This window comes from Moschus berezovskii, chromosome 6 (genome assembly GCF_049115385.1).
Source record: "Moschus berezovskii isolate FMDL1 chromosome 6, NW_MosBer_1.0, whole genome shotgun sequence".
Classification (NCBI taxonomy): domain Eukaryota; kingdom Metazoa; phylum Chordata; class Mammalia; order Artiodactyla; family Moschidae; genus Moschus; species Moschus berezovskii.
Genome location: NC_142465.1, coordinates 96510524 through 96534266, shown reverse-complemented (window position 1 = coordinate 96534266; position 23743 = coordinate 96510524). Strand labels below are relative to the sequence as shown.

The 23743-nt window shown below is 38.2% G+C and overlaps 1 protein-coding gene across 3 annotated transcripts in view; it reads left to right on the top strand.

Moving 5' to 3' along the window:
- PIK3C2G (phosphatidylinositol-4-phosphate 3-kinase catalytic subunit type 2 gamma) overlaps window positions 1-23743 on the top strand; it is a 464511-nt gene that overhangs the window by 266101 nt on the left and 174667 nt on the right. For all 3 annotated transcript variants that reach the window (XM_055394272.2, XM_055394271.2, XM_055394273.2), the window contains 3 exons: window positions 2011-2118; window positions 17519-17611; window positions 19035-19164. In XM_055394272.2, coding sequence (XP_055250247.2) covers window positions 2011-2118; window positions 17519-17611; window positions 19035-19164 — 331 coding nt within the window. The remainder of the gene's footprint in view (window positions 1-2010; window positions 2119-17518; window positions 17612-19034; window positions 19165-23743) is intronic.

Sequence of the window (23743 nt, the reverse complement as noted above, 5' to 3'; positions counted from 1 at the left end):
ATGACTAAACCATGAATCTTATCCTCAAGGGAGCTCACAGTCTTTCTCCACCCACTGTTTAAAATCAACAAGAGTTTTCAACAAAATGATATGAAAATAGTAGGAGGCAAAGTGTCCCAGAACTCTTTCCCAGCACAAGATTTTTCTTACTGGAAATTGCATCATTTGGTAGTAATGCCAGAAGCTATGCTACTTCACCTACATAGGAAAATATGGAAAATAAAAGCAGAAGCATGGAATTTATTTTTAAATAGGAAGCATAGAATATCTGGATGCAGAGAAGAGCCTTAAGGCATATAACATGATAAACAATGCAAAAAGTATTTCTATGACTTCTCCATGTTATTGCAAACTCATTAGTTATTGTTTAATGGTAAACAAAAAGTTGAGCACAAGTAAAATAAATTTGGTTTAAAATTTACAAACTTTGTGTATAGGTTTGGTCTTTATTTCTTATATTTTAAAGTCCCTCGTATATTGAAGATGCATACTATAGTCAGTACAGTGCTTTTTTTGACCAATTGCATCAAGTTCCAAAGTGATAATGACATCATCCTCTCACATAAATGCATTTCTTTCACCTTGACTGGCTGCTTTTGTGAGAACACCTCTTCACATGAAAACAGGAAAATTTTTTTTAAAAAAGGAGTTGGGAGAAGAATTTATAATTTCTCACAAGTTGCTGTAAGCTTTTTTTTTTTTTCTATTTTTTTAAAGCCCAATTAAACCTAACTATACCCAGTGAAGAGATTTTTGTTAAAGAGAGCAGAGGTTCCCCTCTGTGATGCTCTTCAGGCAAATCCAGGTATAGAAAAGACAAAGAGGACAGACAAAAAGAATCCCATTGTAGAACTTTGCCCCATTTCTCCTCCTTGTTTTTCTGGATTCTGGGAGCAGTCAATTCTGTTATTTGACCATGAGCCAGGAGTCAGAGCTGAGAAACTCTTGAGAGTTAGTCAAGCATCGTTAATCTGATCTCCTCATTGGTAGAAATGGACTTAAAAGAGTTTTCAAAGTAGGCCAAAAATTGCTGTTGTTGTTTTTAAATCATCATTATTTTTTCCCTCTTTTTGACAAGGAATACACAATTCTTTTTCTTACTGAAGTATAGTTGTTTTACAATGTTATGTTAGCTTTTTCTGTACAGCAAAGTGAGTCAATTACATGTATACATGTGTCCCCTCTTTTTTGGAGTTCCTTCCCATATAGGTCACCACAGAGCACTGAGTAGAGTTCCCTGTGCTGTACAGTAGCTTCTCATTGGTTTTTTTGTTTTATACATAATAGTGTATATATGTCAATCCCAATCTCCCAGTTCATCCCATCCCCTCAGTTCCCCCTTTATATCTGTAAGTTTGTTCTCTACCTCTCAGGGGATACACAATTCTAAAGGTGTTGTTTGGTCTCTGACCTTCCACGTGTGCAGAGAACTGTGGAAGAGAGTAAGTCAAGTATCAGAAATACACTCACTGGCATTTAGTAAACTGTTCGTTCATATATGTTACCATTTCTGACATTTATCAATTGTCCGTAATTATCTTTTTTGTCATTATTGCTCCTATTCTACGTAAAAAAAAATTCTTTCTAAAATGTACTATTAGTATCAAGTGTAAATCTTAAGAGTTACAAACTAAGATTTCAGGGAATTATGATAAATGGATCATGTTAATAATTCCTTAAAGCAGGGGTTGCAAGTTGCTGGGTCACAGGGAAAGCCCAATGCATCATGTTTTGTTTGAACAGAACAGTACTTTGTTTTGCTTTTATTTTTAACTTAAAGTGCTTCAGAAAGGGCATTCGATCTTTACTCCCTCATTTTTCCTAGGGCTCCCTCTTATTTTAGCCTGTTGCCTCTTCATATGCAGCTACATCACCCACCGACCCAAAGCATCCAAGTGTGTAACCACTAAATTAACGAGTTTATATAATCAATAGAAGAAATGTATAACTTGAAGGGAAAGTCAAGTTCTTTACAGTTTCAAAAATGCTTTTTCTAACGGTTTTTCACAGGAGGTCCTGAAGAAGGAGCTTGGCAGACTAGAAGAATTCTTTTGGTGTACAAAGACCTGCCACCTCCCTCTGAACCCTGCCCTATGTGTACAGGGGATTGATGGTGATGTAAGTCAATGTATTCAGTAGATAAGTTGAGTATTTTTATTTTGTATTGTTTAGCTCACGGGATGGTTTTGAAATGGCAAAAACAATTTGTGAATTGTTATTATAATTATTTAAGAAAAATTAATTGAATCTCATCCAAACTGCATGCTCTATTTGATGCACTGTGACCAGTTGGGATCACATTAACCACATCAGCTATTTCATTGGTTTATTAATAGAAGCAGACTTTCAATTCAGTGAAAAAAATAAAGATACTCCTTATTTGATTTCTTGACTTAATCAAAACTGGTTGGTTTGGTGACCCCATGCAGGCTGGTTTAATTTCATGCTTATTTAGATTACGTGTGCACCCTTGCCTAGGACACGAGTAAATCATTAGCTATAACATCTCAGTTTTGATTCAATTTAAAATTCATTGATGTTCGTGAGTCATGATGCTATGTGATATATTTTGTGATTTTACTCATGCCTGGAAAGCCCTTCTCAGCATCACTGAACTCACAAACTCCTTCTCTGCCAAGTCTCTATCAGTCACCCTTGTCTGACTTAGAATCATTCTTTCTCCATGAGCTTTATTATTTTCTTTCTCCAAAATCCAAGACTAGAAGACTCTATTAAAAAGGATTGATAAGTGACATTTAGAAGTGAAGAGATTAAACTTTCATACATACACAGTAAATGTTAAATAACTGAAGTCTTAATACAGTCAAGCAAACAAATTTATTAATTAAGGGGAAAATTAGACCATTAGTGTGAATAGAAGAGGGCTTCCCAGGTAGCACAGTGGTGAAGAATCTTCCTACCAAACAGGAGATGCAAGAGACTCAGGTTTGATCCAAGTCAGGAAGATCCCCTGGAGAAGGAAATGGCAACACATTCCAGTATTCTTGCCTGGGAAATCCCAAGGATAGAGGAACCTGGAGAGCTACAGTCCATCCATGGGGTCGTAAAGAATTGGATGCGACTGAGCACACACACCCAGACAATGATGAATAGAAAACATTTTGTTAAAAACTTAATGCTGTCACCTTGACAACTTTTCTGCTACAAAGACACCCTACAAACTTTCTTAACAAAAACAAAACAAGCGATCAATTCCATAAGCTGAGATGTCTATCAAAGCTAAAATCCAAATCATCACTGATTTTTTTTTTAAATGTGTAACATTTTTATTATGAGCAGTATACACTGATTGATCCTAGAGATACATGGAAATGCGATATTTCAAAGATAGCGTATCTTTTTTTTTTTGGTTATAAGTATTAATATATTTTTCTAGAACTACAATCAAAAAGCAGTTGGGTCCATTCAACAGTTTTTGAAATGAAAAGTAAGTTTTTTACGTAAATAACTAGGTCGTTTGAGCAGCCACATGAGCAATATATAGAAAAAACAATGGAGATTGTTGAGGTCAGATGTTATTTTTTATTTCTGCTTCTTGATTTGTTGTTATTGTTTAAGGAATAGAAAGACTTTTTTTCAATTAAAATTACATATCAGTTATGCCTCGTGCTGGCCTTGGGGATGTGGAGCACTGGCTGTACTGGGTGGCTGTGGGAGTGTCCTAGTGAGCTGGCCAGGCCAAGGTCCCCACTAGCCCAGCAGTCAGCACCCAGAGTGCTGTAACTGGGACCACGCTCCTCCCCTGCAGCAACCCACAGCCATCAGCACTCTTCCTGAGGCTGGCAAGTGCCCCAAGTGGAACCATCTTTTTGCCTATATGGTCTGGTCAGTTCTTCTGTGCTACAGCAATGAACAGGGAATGTGACAGGCAAAACTCTCACCTTCAGGACATTTTAGTCTGTTTTCAGTCCTACTGAACAACGAGGAGGTCTGAAGGGACACACATCGCCTCTGAAGGTGCCATAAATGCAGCAAAATTCTAGTCAGAACCCACATCTGGTTGACCAACAGGGAATCCATACTTGTAAGAACCTCTGGGAAACCCCTCAGCTAGTGGTTCATCTGAGCACCCTCTGAGGGGACAGATTTATGAATGTGAATGTGAGGAGACTTCTCACCACTCCTCCCATCCCAATAAATACTAGACAGGGAGAAACTTCATCAAGGTGACGAACATGAGAACGCTTCACTCCTCATTCCCTCAGAGGCACATCAGACAGCCCTTATTGGGGAGAAGTCTTCAGAATATCATAAGTGTGGGAGGCCTTCATTCAGAGTAGAATCTTTTTATAGTACCAGGCACTTCACACAGGTGACAAATGTTATGTTGAAATGAATGTGGGAATGCTCTCTGTTCTGATAGAAATCTTACTGACCACCAGAAAGTTCACACTCGGGAGAAGTCTTACAAGTATAAGGAATGTCATAAGGCCTTCAGTCAGTAAATCCAGTGTCAAGTAAGACAGTCATTGTTAGTCTTACTTGACACTGGGTCCCCCATGCCAGGGAACAAGCACATATGTGTTGGCAGTGTAGAAAAGTCTTCAGTCAGACCTCTAAACTTGTTGATTATGAGCAAATTCATGCCAGAGAAAAGCCTTTTGAATGTGGCATGACATGGCATTTAGTAAATATCTTACTGACTTCACACCAGCAAAAGCACAATAAATGTGGAAAATACGCAGTTGAGACTCACACCTCATTATATATCACAGAATTCACACAGGTTAGATGTCCTATGGATATAATAATGAGCATGGGAAGGTTTTTGGTTATACCACCAGTCCTCTAGGGCATCAGAGAACCCATCTGGGGAGAAAGATGATAAATGCAGTGATGGTGGAAAAGTCAATACTGAGATAATCGTGTGACAGAAGTCACTCTGGAGAGAAGTCCCATGAATGAGAGAGCGTGGGAAAGCCTGCATACACAGTCAGCATTCTAGTTCAATCACCATCAGTTAACTACACTAGGGAGAAGCACTCAGGCCTGGCTCAATCCATTTCTTAAAACATGGACCTTCAAAACAGAGAGCAAAAGTCTTCTTAGATTTGGCTAAGCTTTCTTTATAAGAAGAATTCTCACCCCTACCTCTCATTCAGACCACTAATCACAATGGGCCATTTCCTGTTTCTCTAAGGGATGGATAGAATGAGAGAGTGGAAATAACTTAATGCAATCCTTCTCTACTCCTGGGAAAGTAAGGACCAGACTTTTCATTTACTAATAGGTTTCTTTTCCTTTTAAAAATCTGTTTTAAATCTATTTCAGCAGTGTTTACTTCACAACAAGAGAAGTCATATCATCCTTTCCCTATTCTAACCTTTCTTATCTTTCTCTGTTTCAGCTCCTTTATTTCATCATTTTTATAAACTATCCTCCAAGACTTTGATTTATTCTTTCCTATCTCTTGGTTATGGCCTTCCCAATCCACTTTTAACTTCTACTCTGAGGTGTCTTTGTTTGCCTTTTCCTATCTCGCAAACCTTTTCTTTCACCTGTTTGCTAATCTATGTCTTTCACAATCTTCAAATTCAGCTCATCTCTGAAATACTCCCTTCTTCAAATGCTTCCTCATTCAACTATATTACATTGCCTTGATAAATGGCAATGATAAATTATTTTTGACTTAATGCATGTGTGTGTATACTTTCATACCAACTTTTTGCAGGCTCTTTCAGAGATAGATATGGTGCCTCTTTCTATTTGCATTTAGATAGTGGTTTGTGCATACCAGTTGTCAAGTGTATGGTATTTTTGTTGTGACTCTCAAAAAACAGACTGCATCTGAAAACCAAAATATGAAACAGTGAAAGCACAATCACTTTCAGTGATGTAATTACAAAGAGGGGCTCAGTCTCTCTTAGCCCTTTGTCTCTTCCCTGCACTTGGCATGCCTCAAAGACTTTATCACCTCCTCACACCCCTCTCATCCCCAGAGCTGAATGAGGAGAATATGAAAACCACTAGTCTAGACTGTGGCCCAATACAGGGTTTCCTAATTGAATACCATGACAGAAGGTCATATGTTCCCTGATTGACTGATTCTTGCAGCAAGAATTCATTACTTAACAAGCAGCCTCATCCTTCCACTGTAAAACTCAAATTGATTCAGTAAACAAGGGTTTCTGTTTGCTTGGGGATTATGTTAGATTTACATTGATAGGTTAAGAAATAAATCCTTTCCTCTCTTCTACCCATTTCAGACTTCTCAGAAACAATGACATTCAAACGGATCCTTCAAAATGTATTGATGTCATATTTTTACTAAGTTGATAAGTTGGAAGTATCAAATCCTTTTCCTTTTAGTATTGATTTAATTCTTCACTGTCAACATGAACTCTCTAATAACCTAAAAACATATAGCCTTTAGCACTCAAACAATTGTAAGCACATAAAAAGAAAATAATGGAAAGCAGTTGATATTGTTTATGATATTATTCAGCTTTAACTGAAGATAAAATGTAAAGCATAATTGAAAAACATGAGAACAGGAAATATATGTTGTACTGTGGTTTGTAAAGATAAGAAAATGTTCATTAACAAAAAGGGGAAAAATGCATTAATCTTTTAGAAGTACCTGATTAATATCAGACATTGTAAAAGCTATTTTATATCCATTAATTCACATACCTATTACAAAATTGTATGAGGTAGGATTTTTATCCCTATATTACATTAGGATACAAACATTTATCCCAATGTGAAATAGGGATAATGAGTCAGACACAACCGAGCAACTAACACACATGCAAAAACATTTCAGTAATTTGTCCGAGGTGTTACCATTGATAAGTGACAGAGTCCAAACTGTTTTAAATTTATTTTTAATTGGAGGATAATTCCTTTGCAACATTGTGTTGGTTTCTGCCAAAGCAATGTGAATCAGCCACACATATACATACATACAAAAAAAACACACCAGGAGCTGGCTGTGGCTCAGATCATGAACTTCTTATTGCCAAATTCAGACTTAAATTGAAGAAAATAGGGGACACTACTAGACCCATCAGGTATGACCTAAATCAAATCCATTACAATTATACAGTGGAAGTGACAAATAGATTCAAGGGATTAGATCTGATAGAGTGCCTGAAGAACTATGAACGGAGGTTCATGACATTGTACAAGAGGCAGTGATCAAGAACATCCCCAAGAAAAATAAATGCAAAAAGAAAAAATGGTTGTCTGAGGAGGCCTTACAAATAGCTGAAAAAAGAAGAGAAGCTAAAGGCAAAGAAGAAAAGGAAAGATATACCCATTTGAATGGAGTTCCAAAAAATAGCAAGGAGAGATAAGAAGGCCTTGCTCAGTGATCAATGCAAAGAAATAGAGGAAAATACATGAGAGCTGTGTTCTGAGATTAGGGGGAAATATGCAAGGTGCCCAGAGATGTGCAGAACCATAGGCTGGGCCTCACAGTCAGATATATATAGAGATATTACTCTGGTCTTGGAATGTATTGCTATTTCCCAGGACATTAAATCAAGGAAGTGGACTGAGAGCTCTAAAATAACTAAATAATCAGGTTGTTGAGCCACTCACAGGCACAGGCAACTTATCACATAAATGAGATGTGCCACAAAAGAGATCAAACCCTGAGCCTTTGCAGTGGGAGCACTGACTCCAAGACCCTAGACTACCAGAAGAACTAACCCTCAGTTCAGTTCAGTTCAGTCACTCAGTCGTGTCCGACTCTTTGCGACCCCATGAATCACAGCACGCCAGGCCTCCCTGTCCATCACCAACTCCCAGAGTTCACTCAAACTCATGTCCACAGAGTCGGTTATGCCATCCAGCCATCTCATTCTCTGTCGTCCCCGTCTCCTCCCGCCCCCAATCCCTCCTAGCATCAGAGTCTTTTCCAGTGAGTCAATTCGTTGCTGCTACTGCTACTGCTAAGTCGCTTCAGTCGTGTCCGACTCTGTGCAACCCCATAGATGGCAGCTGACCAGGCTCCGCTGTCCCTGGGATTCTCCAGGCAAGAACACTGGAGTGGGTTGCCATTTCCTTCTCCAATGTGTGAAAGTGAAAAGTGAAAGTGAAGTCGCTCAGTCATCTCCGACTAGTAGCGACCCCATGGACTGCAGCCCACCGGACTCCTCTGTCCATGTGATTTTCTAGGCAAGAGTACTGGAGTGACTTGCCATTGCCTTCTCGTAGGGTGTATCAAATAGAGAGAACTCACGCAAAGGAAACCACTGGAATACAAAATCTGGTGTCATCCAACCACCAGTAGCACTCCATGCAGGACGCCTCATCTAAACAACAAACAAAACCAAAATACAAACCAAATCATCAGCAGACAGGAGTACCACCTCACTCAGCCTTGCCCATCAGTGGAAAAACAAACAAACAAACAAACAAAAAAAACTCAGCACAAATCTCACCCTACATGAAGATCACACAAACCACTGGACCAACCTTAGGAGGGCATAAATCAAAAGGAAGAAAGAATTCAACCTTCTTCAAGGAAAGGATTCAAGTTTCCTCAAAGCCTTGGAAAAGGAGACATCAAATACAATAACATAAAAAAAAAAAAAAACTGAAAAGGCAGAGAAATACTGCACAAATGAAGACACAAACTAGAAACACAGAAGTCCAAATAAATGAAGAAGAAATGGGGAAATTACCTGAAAAAGAATTCAGAATAATGATAGTAAAGATCAGCAAAAACCCTGAAAACAAAACAGAGAAAATGCAAGAATCAATTAACAAAGACCTAGAAGAATTAAAGAATAAGCATACAGAGACAAACAACACAATTACTGAAATTAAAAATACTCTAGAAGGAATCAATAGCAGAATATCTGAAGCGGAACAAATAAGTGAGCTGGAAGAAAAAATGATGAAAATAACTTCTGAAGACCAGAATAAAGTAAAAGGAATGAAAAGAACTGAGGATAGTCTCCGAGACCTCTGGGACCATATCAAATGCACCAACATTCAAATTATAGTGGTCTCAGAAGAAGAGAGAAAAAAAGTGTATGAGAAAATTTTTGAAGAGATTATAGTTGAAAATTTCTCCAACATGGAAAAAGAAATAGATAATAAAGTCCAAGAGGAACAGAGTCCCATACAGAATAAACCCAAGAAGCAACACACCATGAAGCATACTAATAAACTAACAAAGACTAAACACAAAGAAAGAATATTAAAGGAAGAAGCAACAAGTAACATACAAGGGAAACGCCATATGCTTAACAGCTGATCTTTCAGCAGAAACTCTGCAGGCCAAAAGGAAATGACAGGATATATTTAAAGTACTGAATGGGAAAAATCTACAACCAAGATTACTGTTCCCAGCAAGGATCTCATTCAAAATTCATGGAGAAATAAAAAGCTTTTCAGACAAGAAAAAGTTAGGAGAATTCAGTACCACCAAACCAGCTTTACAACAAACGTTAAACCGACTTATATAGTCAAGAAATACAAGAGAAGGAGAAAGATCTACAAAATCAACCCTAAACAATTAGAAAATGGCAATAGGAGCATATATATATATCAATAATTACTTTATTTTTTAATGGATTAAATGCTAAAACCAAAATACACGGACTGGCTAAATGGATACAAAAACAAGATCCATATATATGCTGTCTACAAGAAACCCACTTCAGACCTAAAGACACATATAGACTTAAAGTGAGAGGACAGAAAAATATATTCCATGCAAATGGGAAGCAAAAGAAAGCTGGAGTAGCAATTCCCATGCCAGACAAGATAGACCGTAAAATAAAAAAAGATTACAAGAGATAAGGAAGGACAGTACATAATGATCAAGGGATCAATCCAAGAGGAAGACATAACAATTGTAAATATCTATGCACCCAACATAGGAACACCTCAATACATAAGACAAACATGAACAGACATAAAAGGAGAAACTGACAGTAACACAATAATAGTAGGAGACTTTAACACCCCACTCACACCAATGGACAGATCATCAAAACAGAAAATTAATAAAGAAATGCAAGTCTTCAATGATACATTAGATGAAATGGATCTCATTGATATCTTTAGGACATTCTGTCCAAATGCAAAAGAATACACCTTCTTCTCAAGTGCACATGGAACATTCTCCAGGATAGACTTGGGTCACAAATCAAACCTCAGTAAATTTAAGAAAATTGAAATCATATCAAGCATCTTCTCTGACCACAACACTATAAAACTAGATGTTAATTACAAGAAAAAAATTGTAAGAAACACAAACACATGGAAATTAAACAACACATTTCTAAATAACCACAGGTTAATGAAGAAATCAAAAGGGAAATAAAATCTATTTTTAGAAACACATGACAATGAGAACATGACAACTCAAAACCTAAGGGATGCAGCAAAAGTGGTTCTAAGGGGGAAGTTTATTGCAATACAATACTACCTCAAGAAACAAGAAAATATTAAATAGACAACCTAACTTTATACCTAAAGCAACTGGAAAAAGAAGAAGAAATAAAAACCAAAATTAGTAGAAGGAAAGAAATCATAAAGATCTGAGAAGAAAGAAATGAAAGAAACAATAGTAGAGATTAATAAAACTAAAAGCTGGTTCTTTGAGAAGATAAACAAAATTGACAAACCCTTAGCCAGACTCATCAAGCAAAAAAGAGAGAAGAATCAAATCAACAAAATTAGAAATGAAAAAGGAGAGGTTACAACAGACAATGCAGAAATACAAAGGCTTATAAGAGACTATTACAAACAACTATATGGCAATAAAATAGATAACCTGAAAGAAATGGACAGATTCTTAGAAAAGCTCAATTGTCCAAGATGAACCAGGAAGAAATACAAATTTTGAACAACCCAGTTTCAAGCACTGATATTGAAGCTGTGATCAAAAATCTCCCAAAAAACAAAAGTCCAGGACCAGATGGCTTCACAGGAGAATCCTATCAAACATTTAGAGAGGAGCTAATGCCTGTTCTTTAAAGCTCTTTCAAAAAATTGCAGAGGAAGGAACACTTCCCAATTGGTTCTATGAGGTCAAAATTTCCCTGATAGCAAAACCAGACAAAGACAACACAAGAAAAGAAAACTACAGGCCAATATCACTGATGAACATAGATGCAAAAGTCCTCAACAAAATTTTAGCAAACAGAATTCAACAATACATCACAAAGCTCATATACCATGATCAAGTTGCATTTATTTCAGGGATGCAAGGAAACTTCAATATACAGAAATCAATCAATGTGATACACCATATTAACAAATTGAAAGACAAACCATATGATCATCTCAATAGATGCAGAAAAAGCCTTTGACAACATTCAGCACTTATTTATGATTAAAACTCAAAAAATGGGCATAGAAGGAACCTACCTCAACATAGTAAAGGCCATATATGATAAGCCTACAGCAAACATTGTGTCCTTCCTTTTCCCTAAGTCCCTTCAGTAGCTCAGTTGGTAAAGCGGGGGACTATAGTTGACACTCTAACCGAGAGACATCCTTAGGTCGCTGGTTCGACTCCAGCTCAAAGGAGACATATCCACTTTTGGACTTCCCTTGTGGCTCAGCTGGTAAAGATTCCATCTGCAATGTGGGAGACCTGGGTTTGATTCCTGGATTGGGAAGATCCCCTGGAGAAGGGAAAGGCTACCCACACCAGTATTCTGGCCTGGAAAAGTCCATGGGGTTGCAAAGAATTGGACATGACTGAGCTACTATCACTTCGCTTTCACGTTATTGGAGAAGGCAATGGCAAGCCACTCCAGTACTCTTGCCTGGAAAATGCCATGGACAGAGGAGCCTGGTAGGCTGCAGTCCATGGGGTCATGAAGAGTAGGACATGACTGAGCGACTTCACTTTCACGCATTGGAGAAGAATATGCAACCCACTCCAGTGTTCTTGCCTGGAGAATCCCAGGGACAGAGGGGCCTGGTAGGCTGCCGTCTATGGGGTCACACAGAGTCGGACACAACTGAAGCGACTTAGCAGCAGCAAACACTATTCTCAATGGTGAAAAACTGAAAGCATTTCCCCTAAGATCAGGAACAAGACAAGGGTGTCCACTTTCACCACTGTTATTCAATATATTTCTGGAAGTCCCTGCTACAACAGTCAGAGAAAAAAAGAAATAAAAAGAATCCAGATCAGAAAAATAGAAGTAAAGCTCTCACCGTTTGCAGATGACATGATACTATACATAGAAAACCCTAAGGATATTATCAGAAAATTACTAGAGCTAATCAGTGAATTTAGCAAAGTTGCAGGATGCAAAATCAATACACAGAAATCACTTCCTTTTCTATATACTAACAATGAAAAATCAGAAAGAGTAATTAAGGAATCAGTCCCACTCACCATTGCAACAGAGAGAATTAAAAATCTAGGAATAAACTTACTAAAGGAGAAGAAAGAACTGTACACAGAAAATTATAAGACACTAATAAAAGCAATCAAAGATTACATAAACAGATGGAGAAATATTCCATGTTCATGGGTAGGAAGAATCATATTCTTTCACAATCATATTGTGAAAATGACTATACTACCAAATGCAACCTACAGATTAAATGCAATCTCTATCAAATTACCAATGCATTTTTCACAAAACTAGAACAAAAAAATTTCACAATTCATATGGAAATACAAAAGACCCCGAATAGCCAAAGTAGTCTTGAGAAAGAAGAATGCAGCTGGAGGAATCAACCTTCCTGACCTCAGGTTATACTACAAAGCTACAGTCATCAAGACAGTATGGTACTGGCACAAAGACAGAAAGGTAGACCAGTGGAACAAGAGATAAAGCCCAAATATAAACCCATGCATCCATGGGTACCTTATTTTTGACAATGGAGGCAAGAATATAAAATGGGGCAAAGACAACATCTTCAGTAAATGGTTCTGGGAAAAACTGGGCAGCTACATATAAAAGAATGAAATTAAAACACTTCCTAACACCATACACAAAGATAAACTCAAAATGGGTTAAAGACCTAAATGTAAGACCAGAAACTATAAAACTCTTAGAGGAAAACATAAACTGAACACTCGATGACATAAATTAAAGCAAGATCTTCTATGACCCACCTCCTCGAGAAATGAAAATATAAACAAAAGTAAACAAGTGGGACCTGATTAAATTTAAAAGCTTTTGCACAGCAAAGGAAACTATAAGCAAGATGAAAAGAAAACCCTCAGAATTGGAGAAAATAATAGTAAATGAAACAACTGACAAAGGATTAATTTCCAAAATATATAAGCAGCTCATAGAACTCAATGCTAGAAAAACAAACAACCCAATCAAAAAGTGGGAAAAAGACATAAACAGACATTTCGCCAAAGAAGACATACAGATAGCCAACAAACACGTGAAATGATGCTCAACATCACTCATTATTAGAGAAATGCAAATCAAAACTACAGTGAGATATCACCTCACACCGATCAGAATGGCCATCATCAAAAGGTCTACAAACAATAAATGCTGGAGAGGGTGTGGAGAAAAGGGAACACTCTTGCACTGTTGGTGGGAATGTAAATTGATACAGCCACTATGGAAGATGGTATGGAGATTCGTTAAAAAGCTAGGAAAAAACCACCATATGACTCAGCAATCCTACTCATAGGCATATACCCTGAGGAAACCAAACTTGAAAAAGACACATGTATCCCATTATTCATTGCAGCACTATTTACAGTAGGTAGAACATGGAAGCAACCTAGATGAATGGATAAAAAAGTTCTGGTATATGTACACAATGGAATATTACTCAACTATTAAAAAAACACATTTGAGTCAGTTCTAATGAGGTGGATGAACCTAGAACCTGTTATATAGAGTGAAATGAGTCTGAAAGAGAAAGATAAATACTGTATTCTAACACATATATACAGAATCTAGAAAAATGGTTCTGAAGAATTTATTTACAGGGCAACAATGGAGAAATAGACATAGAGAATAGACTTATGGACATGGGGAGTGGGGGGGAGAGGGTGAGATGTATGGAGAGAGTGACATGGAAACTTACATTACCATGTGTAAAATAAATAGCGAACGGGAATTTGGTATGGCTCAGGAAACTCAAACAGGGGCTCTGTATCAACCTAGAGGAGTGGGATAGGGAGGGAAATGGGAGGAAATTTCAAAAGGGAATACCAATAGTTGATTCATTTTGAGGTTTGACAGAAAACAGCAAAATTCTGTAAAGCAATTATCCTTCAATAAAAAATAAATTAATTTTAAAAAATAAATAAAAGAAAATAATAGAATGGGAAAGACTAGAGATCTCTTCAAGAAAATTAGAGATACCAAGGGAACATTTCATGCAAAAATGGGCACAATATAAGACAGAAATGGTATGGACCTAACTGAAGCAAAAGATATTAAGAAGAAGTGGAAAAAATACATAGAAGAACAAAAAAGATCGTCATGAACCAGATAACCACAATGGTGTGATCACTCATCTAAAGCCAGGCATCCTGGAATGTGAAGTCAAGTGGGCCTCAGGAAGCATCACTGTGAACAAAGCTAATGGAGGTGATAAAATTTCAGTTGAGCTATTTCGAATCCTAAAAGATGATGCTGTGAAAGTGTTTCACTCAATATGTCAGCAAATTTGGAAAACTCAGCAGTGGCCACAGGACTGGAAAAGGTCAGTTTTCAATCCAATCCCAAAGAAAAGACAATGCCAAAGAATGCTCAAACTACCACACAGTTGCACTCATCTCACACATTAGCAAAGTAATGCTCAAAATTCTCCAAGTCTGTCTTCAACAGTACATGAACCATGAAATTCCGGATGTTCAAGCTGGTTTTAGAAAAGGCAGAGGAACCAGAGATCAAATTGCCAACATCCACTGGATCATTGTAAAAGCAAGAGAGTTCCAGAAAAACATCTACTTCTGCTTTATTGACTACACCAAAGCCTTTGTGTGAATCACAACAAACTAGAAAATTCTTCAAGAGATCGACATACCAGACCACCTGACCTGCCTCCTGAGAAATCTGTATGCAGGTCAAGAAGCAATAGTTAGAACTAGACATGGAACAACAGACTGTTTCCAAATCAGGAAAAGAATATGTCAAGGCTGTATATTTTCACCCCACTTATTTAACTTATATGCAGAGTACATCATGCGAAATACCAGGCTGGATGAAGCACAAGCTAGAATCAAGATTCCTGGGAGAAACATCAGTAACCTCAGATATGCAGATGACACCACCCTTATGGCAGAAAGTGAAGAACTAAAGAGCCTCTTGATGAAAGTGAAGGAGGAGAGTGAAAAAGTTGGCTTAAAACTCAACATTCAGAAAACTAAGATCATGACATCCAGTCCCATCACTTCATGGCAAATAAATGGGAAACAATGGAAACACTGAGAGGCAGAGACTTTATTTTTTGGGGCTCCAAAATCACTGCAGATGCTGACTGCAACCATGAAATTAAAAGACGCTTACTCCTTGGAAGGAAAGTTATGACCAACCTAGAAAGCATATTAAAAAACAGAGACATTACTTTGCCAACAAAGGTTCCTTTTGTCAAAGCTATGGTTTTTCCCGTGGTCATGTATGGATGTGAGAGTTGGACTATAAAGAAAGCTGAATGCCGAAGAATTGATGTTTTTGAACTGTAAAGTTGGAGAAGACTCTTGAGAGTCCCTTGGACTGCAAGGAGATCCAACCAGCCCATCCTAAAGGAGATCAGTCCTGGATGTTCATTGAAAGGACTGATGTTGAAGCTGACACTCCAATACTCTCGCCAACTGATGTGAAGAACTGACTTATTGGAAAAGACTCTGATGCTGGCAAAGATTGAGGGCAGAAGAAGAAGAGGACGACAGAGGATGAGATGGTTGAATGGCATCACTGACTCAATGGAAATGAGTTTGAGTGAACTCCGGGAGTTGGTGACAGACAGGGAGGCCTTGCCTGCTACAGTCCATGGGGTCGCAAAGAGTCGGACATGACTGAATGACTGAACTGAACTGGTGTGTGTGTGTGTGTGTGTGTGTGTGTGTATTCAGGCTTCCAAGTTGGCTGAGTACTAAAGAATTTACCTACCAAGCAGGAGACACAGGTTTGATCCCTGGGTCAAGTAGATTGTCTACAGAAGGAAATGCAACCTACTCCGTTATTCCTGCCTTGAAAATCCCATGAACAAAGGAGCCTGGAGGGCTACAGACCATGGGGTCACAAAGAGTTGGACATGGCTCAGAAACTAAACAACAGCAACAACGTAAATATTGTTGTTGAACCTCCTCCCACCTCCCCATCCTACCCTCTCTGTTGTCACAGAGCACCATGCTGAGCTCTCCTCTCTGTCATACAGAAACTTTCCACTCATCGATTTTACATGTGGCAGTGTATTATATCAGTGCTACTCTTTCCTTTTGTCTCACCCTCTTCCTCCTCCACTGTGTCCACAGGTCCGTTCTCAACAACTACATCTCTATTCCTTCCCTGCCAAAAGGTTCATCAGGACCATTTATCTAGATTCCACCAGTCACTCAGTCATGTCCAACTCTGCAACTCCATGGATTGTAGCATGCCAGGCTTCCCTATCCATCACCAACTCCTGGGCTTGCTCAAACTCATGTCCATTGAGTCAGTGATGCCATCCAACCATCTCATCCTCTGTCCTCCCCTTCTCCTGCCTTCAATCTTTCCCAGCATCAGGGTCATTTCAAATGAGTCAGTTCTTCGCATCAGGTGGCCAAAGTATTGGAGTTTCAGCTTCAACATCAGTCGTTCCAATGAATATTCAGGACTGATTTCCTTTAGGATGGATTAACTGGATTGGCTAGACCCCATATATATGTGTTAATACAAAATATTTGTTTTTCTTACGGCTTCAAACTGTGCATGCATGCTAAGTCACTCCAATCATGTCTGACTCTGCAACCCTATGGATTGTAGCCTGCCCGGCTCCTCTGTCCAAGGGATTCTCCAGGCAAGAATACTGGAGCTGGTTGCCATGCCATCCTCCAGGGGATCTTCCCAACCCAGGGATCAAACCCACATCTTTTATGTCTCCTTCATTGGCAGGCATGTTCTATAACACTAGAACCACCTGGGAAGCCCACTTCCCTCTGTATCAGAGTCCAAATTTGTATTCAGGTCTTCTTACTGTATCCATATTTCCTTAAAATATGCTGTTGGGCAGAAAGAATGAAAAGGAAATATATTTTAATAGCAATTTAATCTTTTATATATTAACCAACCAGCAAAAGCACAATACCTACATACTACTTAGTTTATTTAAACCCCCTACACACCATCACTGCTGAGTGAGGAAAAAACGTCCTTGAAGATTTACAACCTGCTGAAAAGCTGGCTTTTTAGTTTACAAATGAAGGCTTTGGTTGGTAGACTAAAGTCTTTTTTTTTTTAATAAATATGTTTCTTTGTTTCAAAGTGTAAAAATTATTCATATCTGTTATATTTGCTCATATAACAGATTCCACTGGGGCCATGATTTCAAACTGTTCTTTTTGCTTTATTTTGCTCACCATATTTCTCTTGCTTTTGTCCTGTAGGCATGTTCATATTTCACATCTAATGCTTTGCCGTTGAAGATTACTTTCATTAATGCCAATCCAATGGGCAAAAACATCAGTGTCATTTTTAAGGTACAGTAGCTCTCCTGAAACATCAAATTGATCCCATAGATAGGACTATTGATTTATTACTCAGAAGAATAAATTAGTATAGCTCTATTCCTCTGACAACAGCACAGAAGATGCCAGTTATTTTTGATTCTGCGTTTTCACAGAATTATAGCACACGCCAAACTATGATTGGCAATAAATCCAACATTACTGGCTCAAAGCCAATGAATCTTCAGTGCAAAACTCTGAGAGGTATGCTTCAATAAATGATATGATCACTTTTGAGTAGTACAGAAAGCATAATTGTGCTAAGTTTCTAGGGGGAGAGTCTTCTTTTGGCCTCCATATTAAATTTGAATCAAAATCAGCTGCAACTCAAAGGATATGATTTAAATTCTTCTTAGTGAACATTTGCTTATTTTAGTAATTTGGGTTGTTGTCTTCTTTTTAAATAAAACATAAATATGGGTCATATCAGTCTTTATCATGAATCCCATGGGACAATAGAGTAAAAAGTTACATACAGTTCAGTAGAAATAAAGGAAACATTTGCCAGTCATTCGATTAATGTGTTAAATGACTCAGCCAAACCAGAAAACAAGGTCTCAGAGTGGAATTTGTATTCAATTCTGACTAGGTTAAGGAACACACTTATTAGTACACCCATATTTTTGCTGTGATCTGTGTAACCTCAAGCATTAAGAGTTCCCCCAACAGTGCATTTTTGGTGAAGGAAAAAGAACCACACAAAAGCTCATTGTGGCACACAGTCGTCTGCATATAATTTAGAAAGCATTTTCAAAACTGAGCCTCTTAGTAGTTAACAGCATAGAACTGTCCTTCCCCTTTGGACATTTTCCATTTCCTTCACCTATGCTAGAAAATCACACCTCTATGATTTCTTGTTATCAAAGGCCATTTATTCTGAAAACTTTGTAACTGCCCTCAAAATAAGAGAAGCCAATGAGTCAAAGTCTGATGAATCATATATGTACTATTTGTATTCCCAGTCAAGAAGCTCCAGGTAATCTAACTGTGTATCAGTGTATAAACTTATAGCACATCAAATATGTTTCCCTTTGAAAGAGATGTCACTTGGCTGAGTTTGAAATTTGGATGAACGTTTGTCTAGCCTCTCTTCACCAGACTTTGAGGTTAAGAAGCTGCACCTGGATAGTAAATTGAAAGATTGTTATTAGGGAACAACATTCCAAGACACTTCTAATTTGATGGATAAAGCTTCTATAATCATTTAAAAGAAAGTTCTTATTTTCAGTGATCTTCTATCAGAAACACAGGGTACTCTTAGTGCTAACAGAACAACTGAAACCACTCTAAGTTAGGCAGGAAAGTTATTCAGAGAGGGAAATGACATATACTGGTGTTGAAAACTTTCAATGGAATTCAAGGAGAAACCCAGAGTCTATAATTTTGTTTCTAACAGGCTGGAGATGATCTCCGTCAGGATATGCTTGTTCTGCAGATTATTCAAGTGATGGACAATATTTGGCTACAGGAGGGCCTGGATATGCAAATGATCATTTATAGATGTCTCTCCACGGGAAAGGGCCAAGGTCAGTATAGATTAGAAATCTGACTTACATTACTTATCTCATACATTTATTGGTAATATGCCCTCAGACTTTCTACAACTTTCATTTTAGATGACAAATTTTAAAATCCAAAGAACTAAACATAGTAATTCTTCTTCTTCTTTTTTTTTTTTTACAAAGAATTAGTTTCAAAAACAATAAGCCAAGATGATTTAATATCATCAAGTGACTAAAGTCACTTTAGTCATATCTGACTCTTTGTGGCTCTACGGAATGCGTAGCCTGCCAGACTTCTCTGTCCATGTAATTCTCCAGGCAAGGATACTGGAGTGGGTTGCCATTTCCTTCTCTTCCAGAGGATCTTCCCAACCCAGGGATCAAACTTGCATCTCTTATGTCTTCTGCTTTGGCAGGCGGGTTCTTTACCACTAGCACCACCTGGAAAGCCCCAAACATAGTCATTCTTTAAAAAAAAAAAAAATTAATTTCAAAAACAATAAACAAAGATGATTTATATAAAGCATAATATCCTTCTAAATATTAATCAGGACTCTGACAACTCAAATGTTAACTTTGAGTGTCTTTAAGGATTATTTACATTAATAATTCATATTTTTTATCTTTTTTAAGCTGGTTATAGAAAGGTCTGCTTATTCATTCAAATTACAATTGTTTCCAATTAAGACAAAATTTACAAAGTTGCAAACACTTAAAGGAGTTCTGAAAATTCTAAACAAGTTATAAACATGCACTTAGTTTCTGAAAGACTTTTGAATAAAGTGTGATATCAACAATCAAAGATGATCAATATGCAAACTTTGAACTTACTTCAGCATTTCCCTTTATAAAAGACAAGATATTAATATGGAAATATGATTATAAATGTACACATTTTCTTTTTTTTATTTTTGTTAACTTTTTATTTATTTATTTATTTTAATTGGAGGCTAATTACTTTACATTATTGTATTGGTTTTGCGATACATTAACATGAATCTGCCCCGGGTGTACATGTGTTCCCCATCTTGAACCCCCTCCACCTCCCTTCCCATCCCATCCCTCTGGTTCATCCCAGTGCAGTAGCCCTGAGCATCCTGTGTCATGCATCAAACCTGGACTGGCGATTCGTTTCACATATGGTAATATACAAGTTTCAGTGCCATTCTCCCAAAACATCCCACCCTCGCCCTCTCCCACAGAGTCCAAAAGACTGTTCTATACATCTGTGTCTCTTTTGCTGTCTCGTATATAGGGTTATAAAATGTTGAGGATCCACACAAATAAGCAGACATCAGAAGTAAAAATTGTACTTAATACATGAGACAGGGACCAAGACCATCCCTATGGAAAAGAAATGCAAAAAAGCAAAATGGCTGTCTGAAGAGGCCTTACAAATAGCTGTGAAAAGAAGAGAGGTGAAAAGCAAAGGAGGAAAGGAAAGATATAAGCATCTCAATGCAGAGTTCCAAAGAATAGCAAGGAGAGATAAGAAAGCCTTCCCCAGCGATCAATGCAAAGAAATAGACGAAAACCACAAAATAGGAAAAACAAGAGATCTTTTCAAGAAAATTAGAGATATCAAGGGAACATTTCATGTGAAGATGGGCTCGATAAAGGACAGGAATGGTATGGACCTAACAGAAGCAGAAGATATTAAGAGGTAGCAAGAATACACAGAAGAACTGTACAAAAAAGATCTTCACGATGAAGATAATCACGATGGCATGACCACTCACCTAGAACCAGACATCTTGGAATGTGAAGTCAAGTGGGCCTTAGAGAGCATCACGACAAACAAAGCTAGTGGAGGTGATGGAATTCCAATTGAGCTATTTCAAATCCTGAAAGATGATGCTGTGAAAGTACTGCACTCCATATGCCAGCAAATTTGGAAAACTCAGCAGTGGCTACAGGACTGGAAAAGGTCAGTCTTCATTCCAATCCCAAAGAAAGGGAATGCCAAAGAATGCTCAAACTACCGCACAACTGCACTCATCTCACACGCTAGTAAAGTCATGCTCAAAATTCTCCAAGCCAGGCTTCAGCAATATGTGAACCGTGAACTCCCAGATGTTCAAGCAGGTTTTAGAAAAGGCAGAGGCACCAGAGATCAAATTGCCAACATCCGCTGGATTATGGAGAAAGCAAGAGAGTTCCAGAAAAACATCTATTTCTGCTTCATTGACTATGCCAAAGCCTTTGACTGTGTGGATCACAAGAAACTGTGGAACATTCTGAAAGAGATGGGAATACCAAACCACCTGACCTGCCTCTTGAGAAACCTGTATGCAGGTCAGGAAGCAACAGTTAGAACTGGACATGGAACAACAGACTGGTTCCAAATAGGAAAAGGAGTACGTCAAGGTTGTATATTGTCACCCTGCTTATTTAACTTATATGCAGAGTACATCATGAGGAACGCTGGGCTGGAAGAAGCACAAGCTGGAATCAAGATTGCCGGGAGAAATATCAATAACCTCAGATATGCAGATGACACCACCCTTATGGCAGAAAGTGAAGAGGAACTCAAAGGCGTCTTGATGAAAGTGAAAGAGGAGAGTGAAAGGTTGGCTCTAAGCTCAACATTCAGAAAACAAAGATCATGACATCTGGTCCCATCACTTCATGGGAAATAGATGGGGAAACAGTGGAAACAGTGTCAGACTTTATTTTGGGGGCTCCAAAATCACTGCGGATAGTCATTGCAGCCATGAAATTAATAGACGCTTACTCCTTGGAAGGAAAGTTATGACCAGCCTAGATAGCATATTAAAAAGCAGAGACATTACTTTGCCAACCAATGTCCGTCTAGTCAAGGCTATGGTTTTTCCCATGGTCATGTATGGATGTGAGAGTTGGAATGTAAAGAAAGCTGATCGCCAAAGAATTGATGCTTTTGAACTGTGGTGCTGGAGAAGACTCTTGAGAGTCCCTTGGACTGCAAGGAGATCCAACCAGTCCATTATAAAGGAGATCAATCCTGGGTGTTCATTGGAAGGACTGATGCTAAAGCTGAAACTGCAATACTTTGGCCACCTCATGCGACGAGTTGACTCACTGGAAAAGAGTCTGATGCTGGGAGGGATTGGGGGTAGTAGGAGACGGGGATGACAGAGAATGAGATGGCTGGATGGCATCACCGACTCGATGGACATGAGTTTGAGTGAACTCCGGGAGTTGGTGATGGACAAGGAGGCCTGGCGTGCTGTGGTTCATGGGGTCGCAAAGAGTCGGACACGACTGAGCGACTGAACTGACAATCATGCTAAATTGAAGAAATAATTTCTAAGATATCATAGTTTTTTTACATGTGGCCATTGCCACTTAAAATTTCATTAAATTAATTGGTATGAAATACAGAAGATATGGGCTTCCCAGGTGATACTAGTGCTAAGGAATCTGCTGCCAGTATATCAGACACAAGAGACCCAAGTTCAATCCATGAGTTGGCAAGATCCCCTGGAGAAGGAAATGGCAACCCACTCCAGTATTCTTGCCTGTAAAATCCCTTGGACAGAGGAGCCTGGCAGGGCTACAGTCCATGGGGTTGCAAAGAGTCAGACAAAACTGGGCACTTGTCAGCAGCAGCATGGAAGATATATCTGCATAAACAAAGGGATAAGATAATCATAGAATTGGAAAAGTGATTATGTTGTTGGTGGTGGTTTTGTTTTTTTTTTTAATTCCGACAGAACTACAATTTAAACCCATCATCTTAAAAGAAAAACTGCTACTGCCTCCAGGCACCCTCCAGTTCAAGGCTCAGTCCCCAGCCAACTGAGATTCAAGATTTTAGAAGCTAAACATGGAAGCATCTCCTGGCTGTTACAAATCAATCTGCCCAATTATTTTGATTCTAATAATAGAGCCCTTGTTTCCATGCCAAGTGTACCACTCCTAAACTTCTAACGTTCTAAATCCTGAAAGTCTTTTATTACTGCTACTCAGAGATCCTTATTCCTTCAGTTTTATTCTCCCTTTTCTCACATAAATGACCTAATTCTTTCATATCCTAATATGTTGAAAGGGTAAGAATGAGCCAAGCTGAGTTTCTTGATGTCACATGGATTACTTTTTATTCAGAAATTGAATACAGCAGTAACCTCACTGGAATTCTTCAATTCCATCTCTTTGTTTTTCTGTTTACAATCATAGGAATGTAATGGAGACTAAAACTTTTGACATTCATAAAATAATTCAGCAAAAATAACTCTAGACTTGCCCAAAGTTACAGATATATTTATGCAAACAAGTTATTCTTCCCCACTATCTAACAACAATTTCTTTTGTTGTAAGATTATAATGGAAAAAATACTTCTTCCATAGAAATGGCCATCGTTAAAGCAAATGTCGTTTTTTAGGCATTTAGATTCCGTTTTTAATCAGGTTCCAAGGGTTATTGAATATCTACTGTTCTCAGGAAATATCACAAAGTAAAATTCATGTGTGCTAAGTCCCTAGTACCTGACACTTTGCGACACTATGGACTGTAGCCTGCCAGGCTCCTCTGTCCATGGCATTCTCCAAGCAAGAATACTGGAGGAGTTTGCCATCCCCTTCTCTGGGGGATCTTTCAGACACAGGGATTGAACCCATGTCT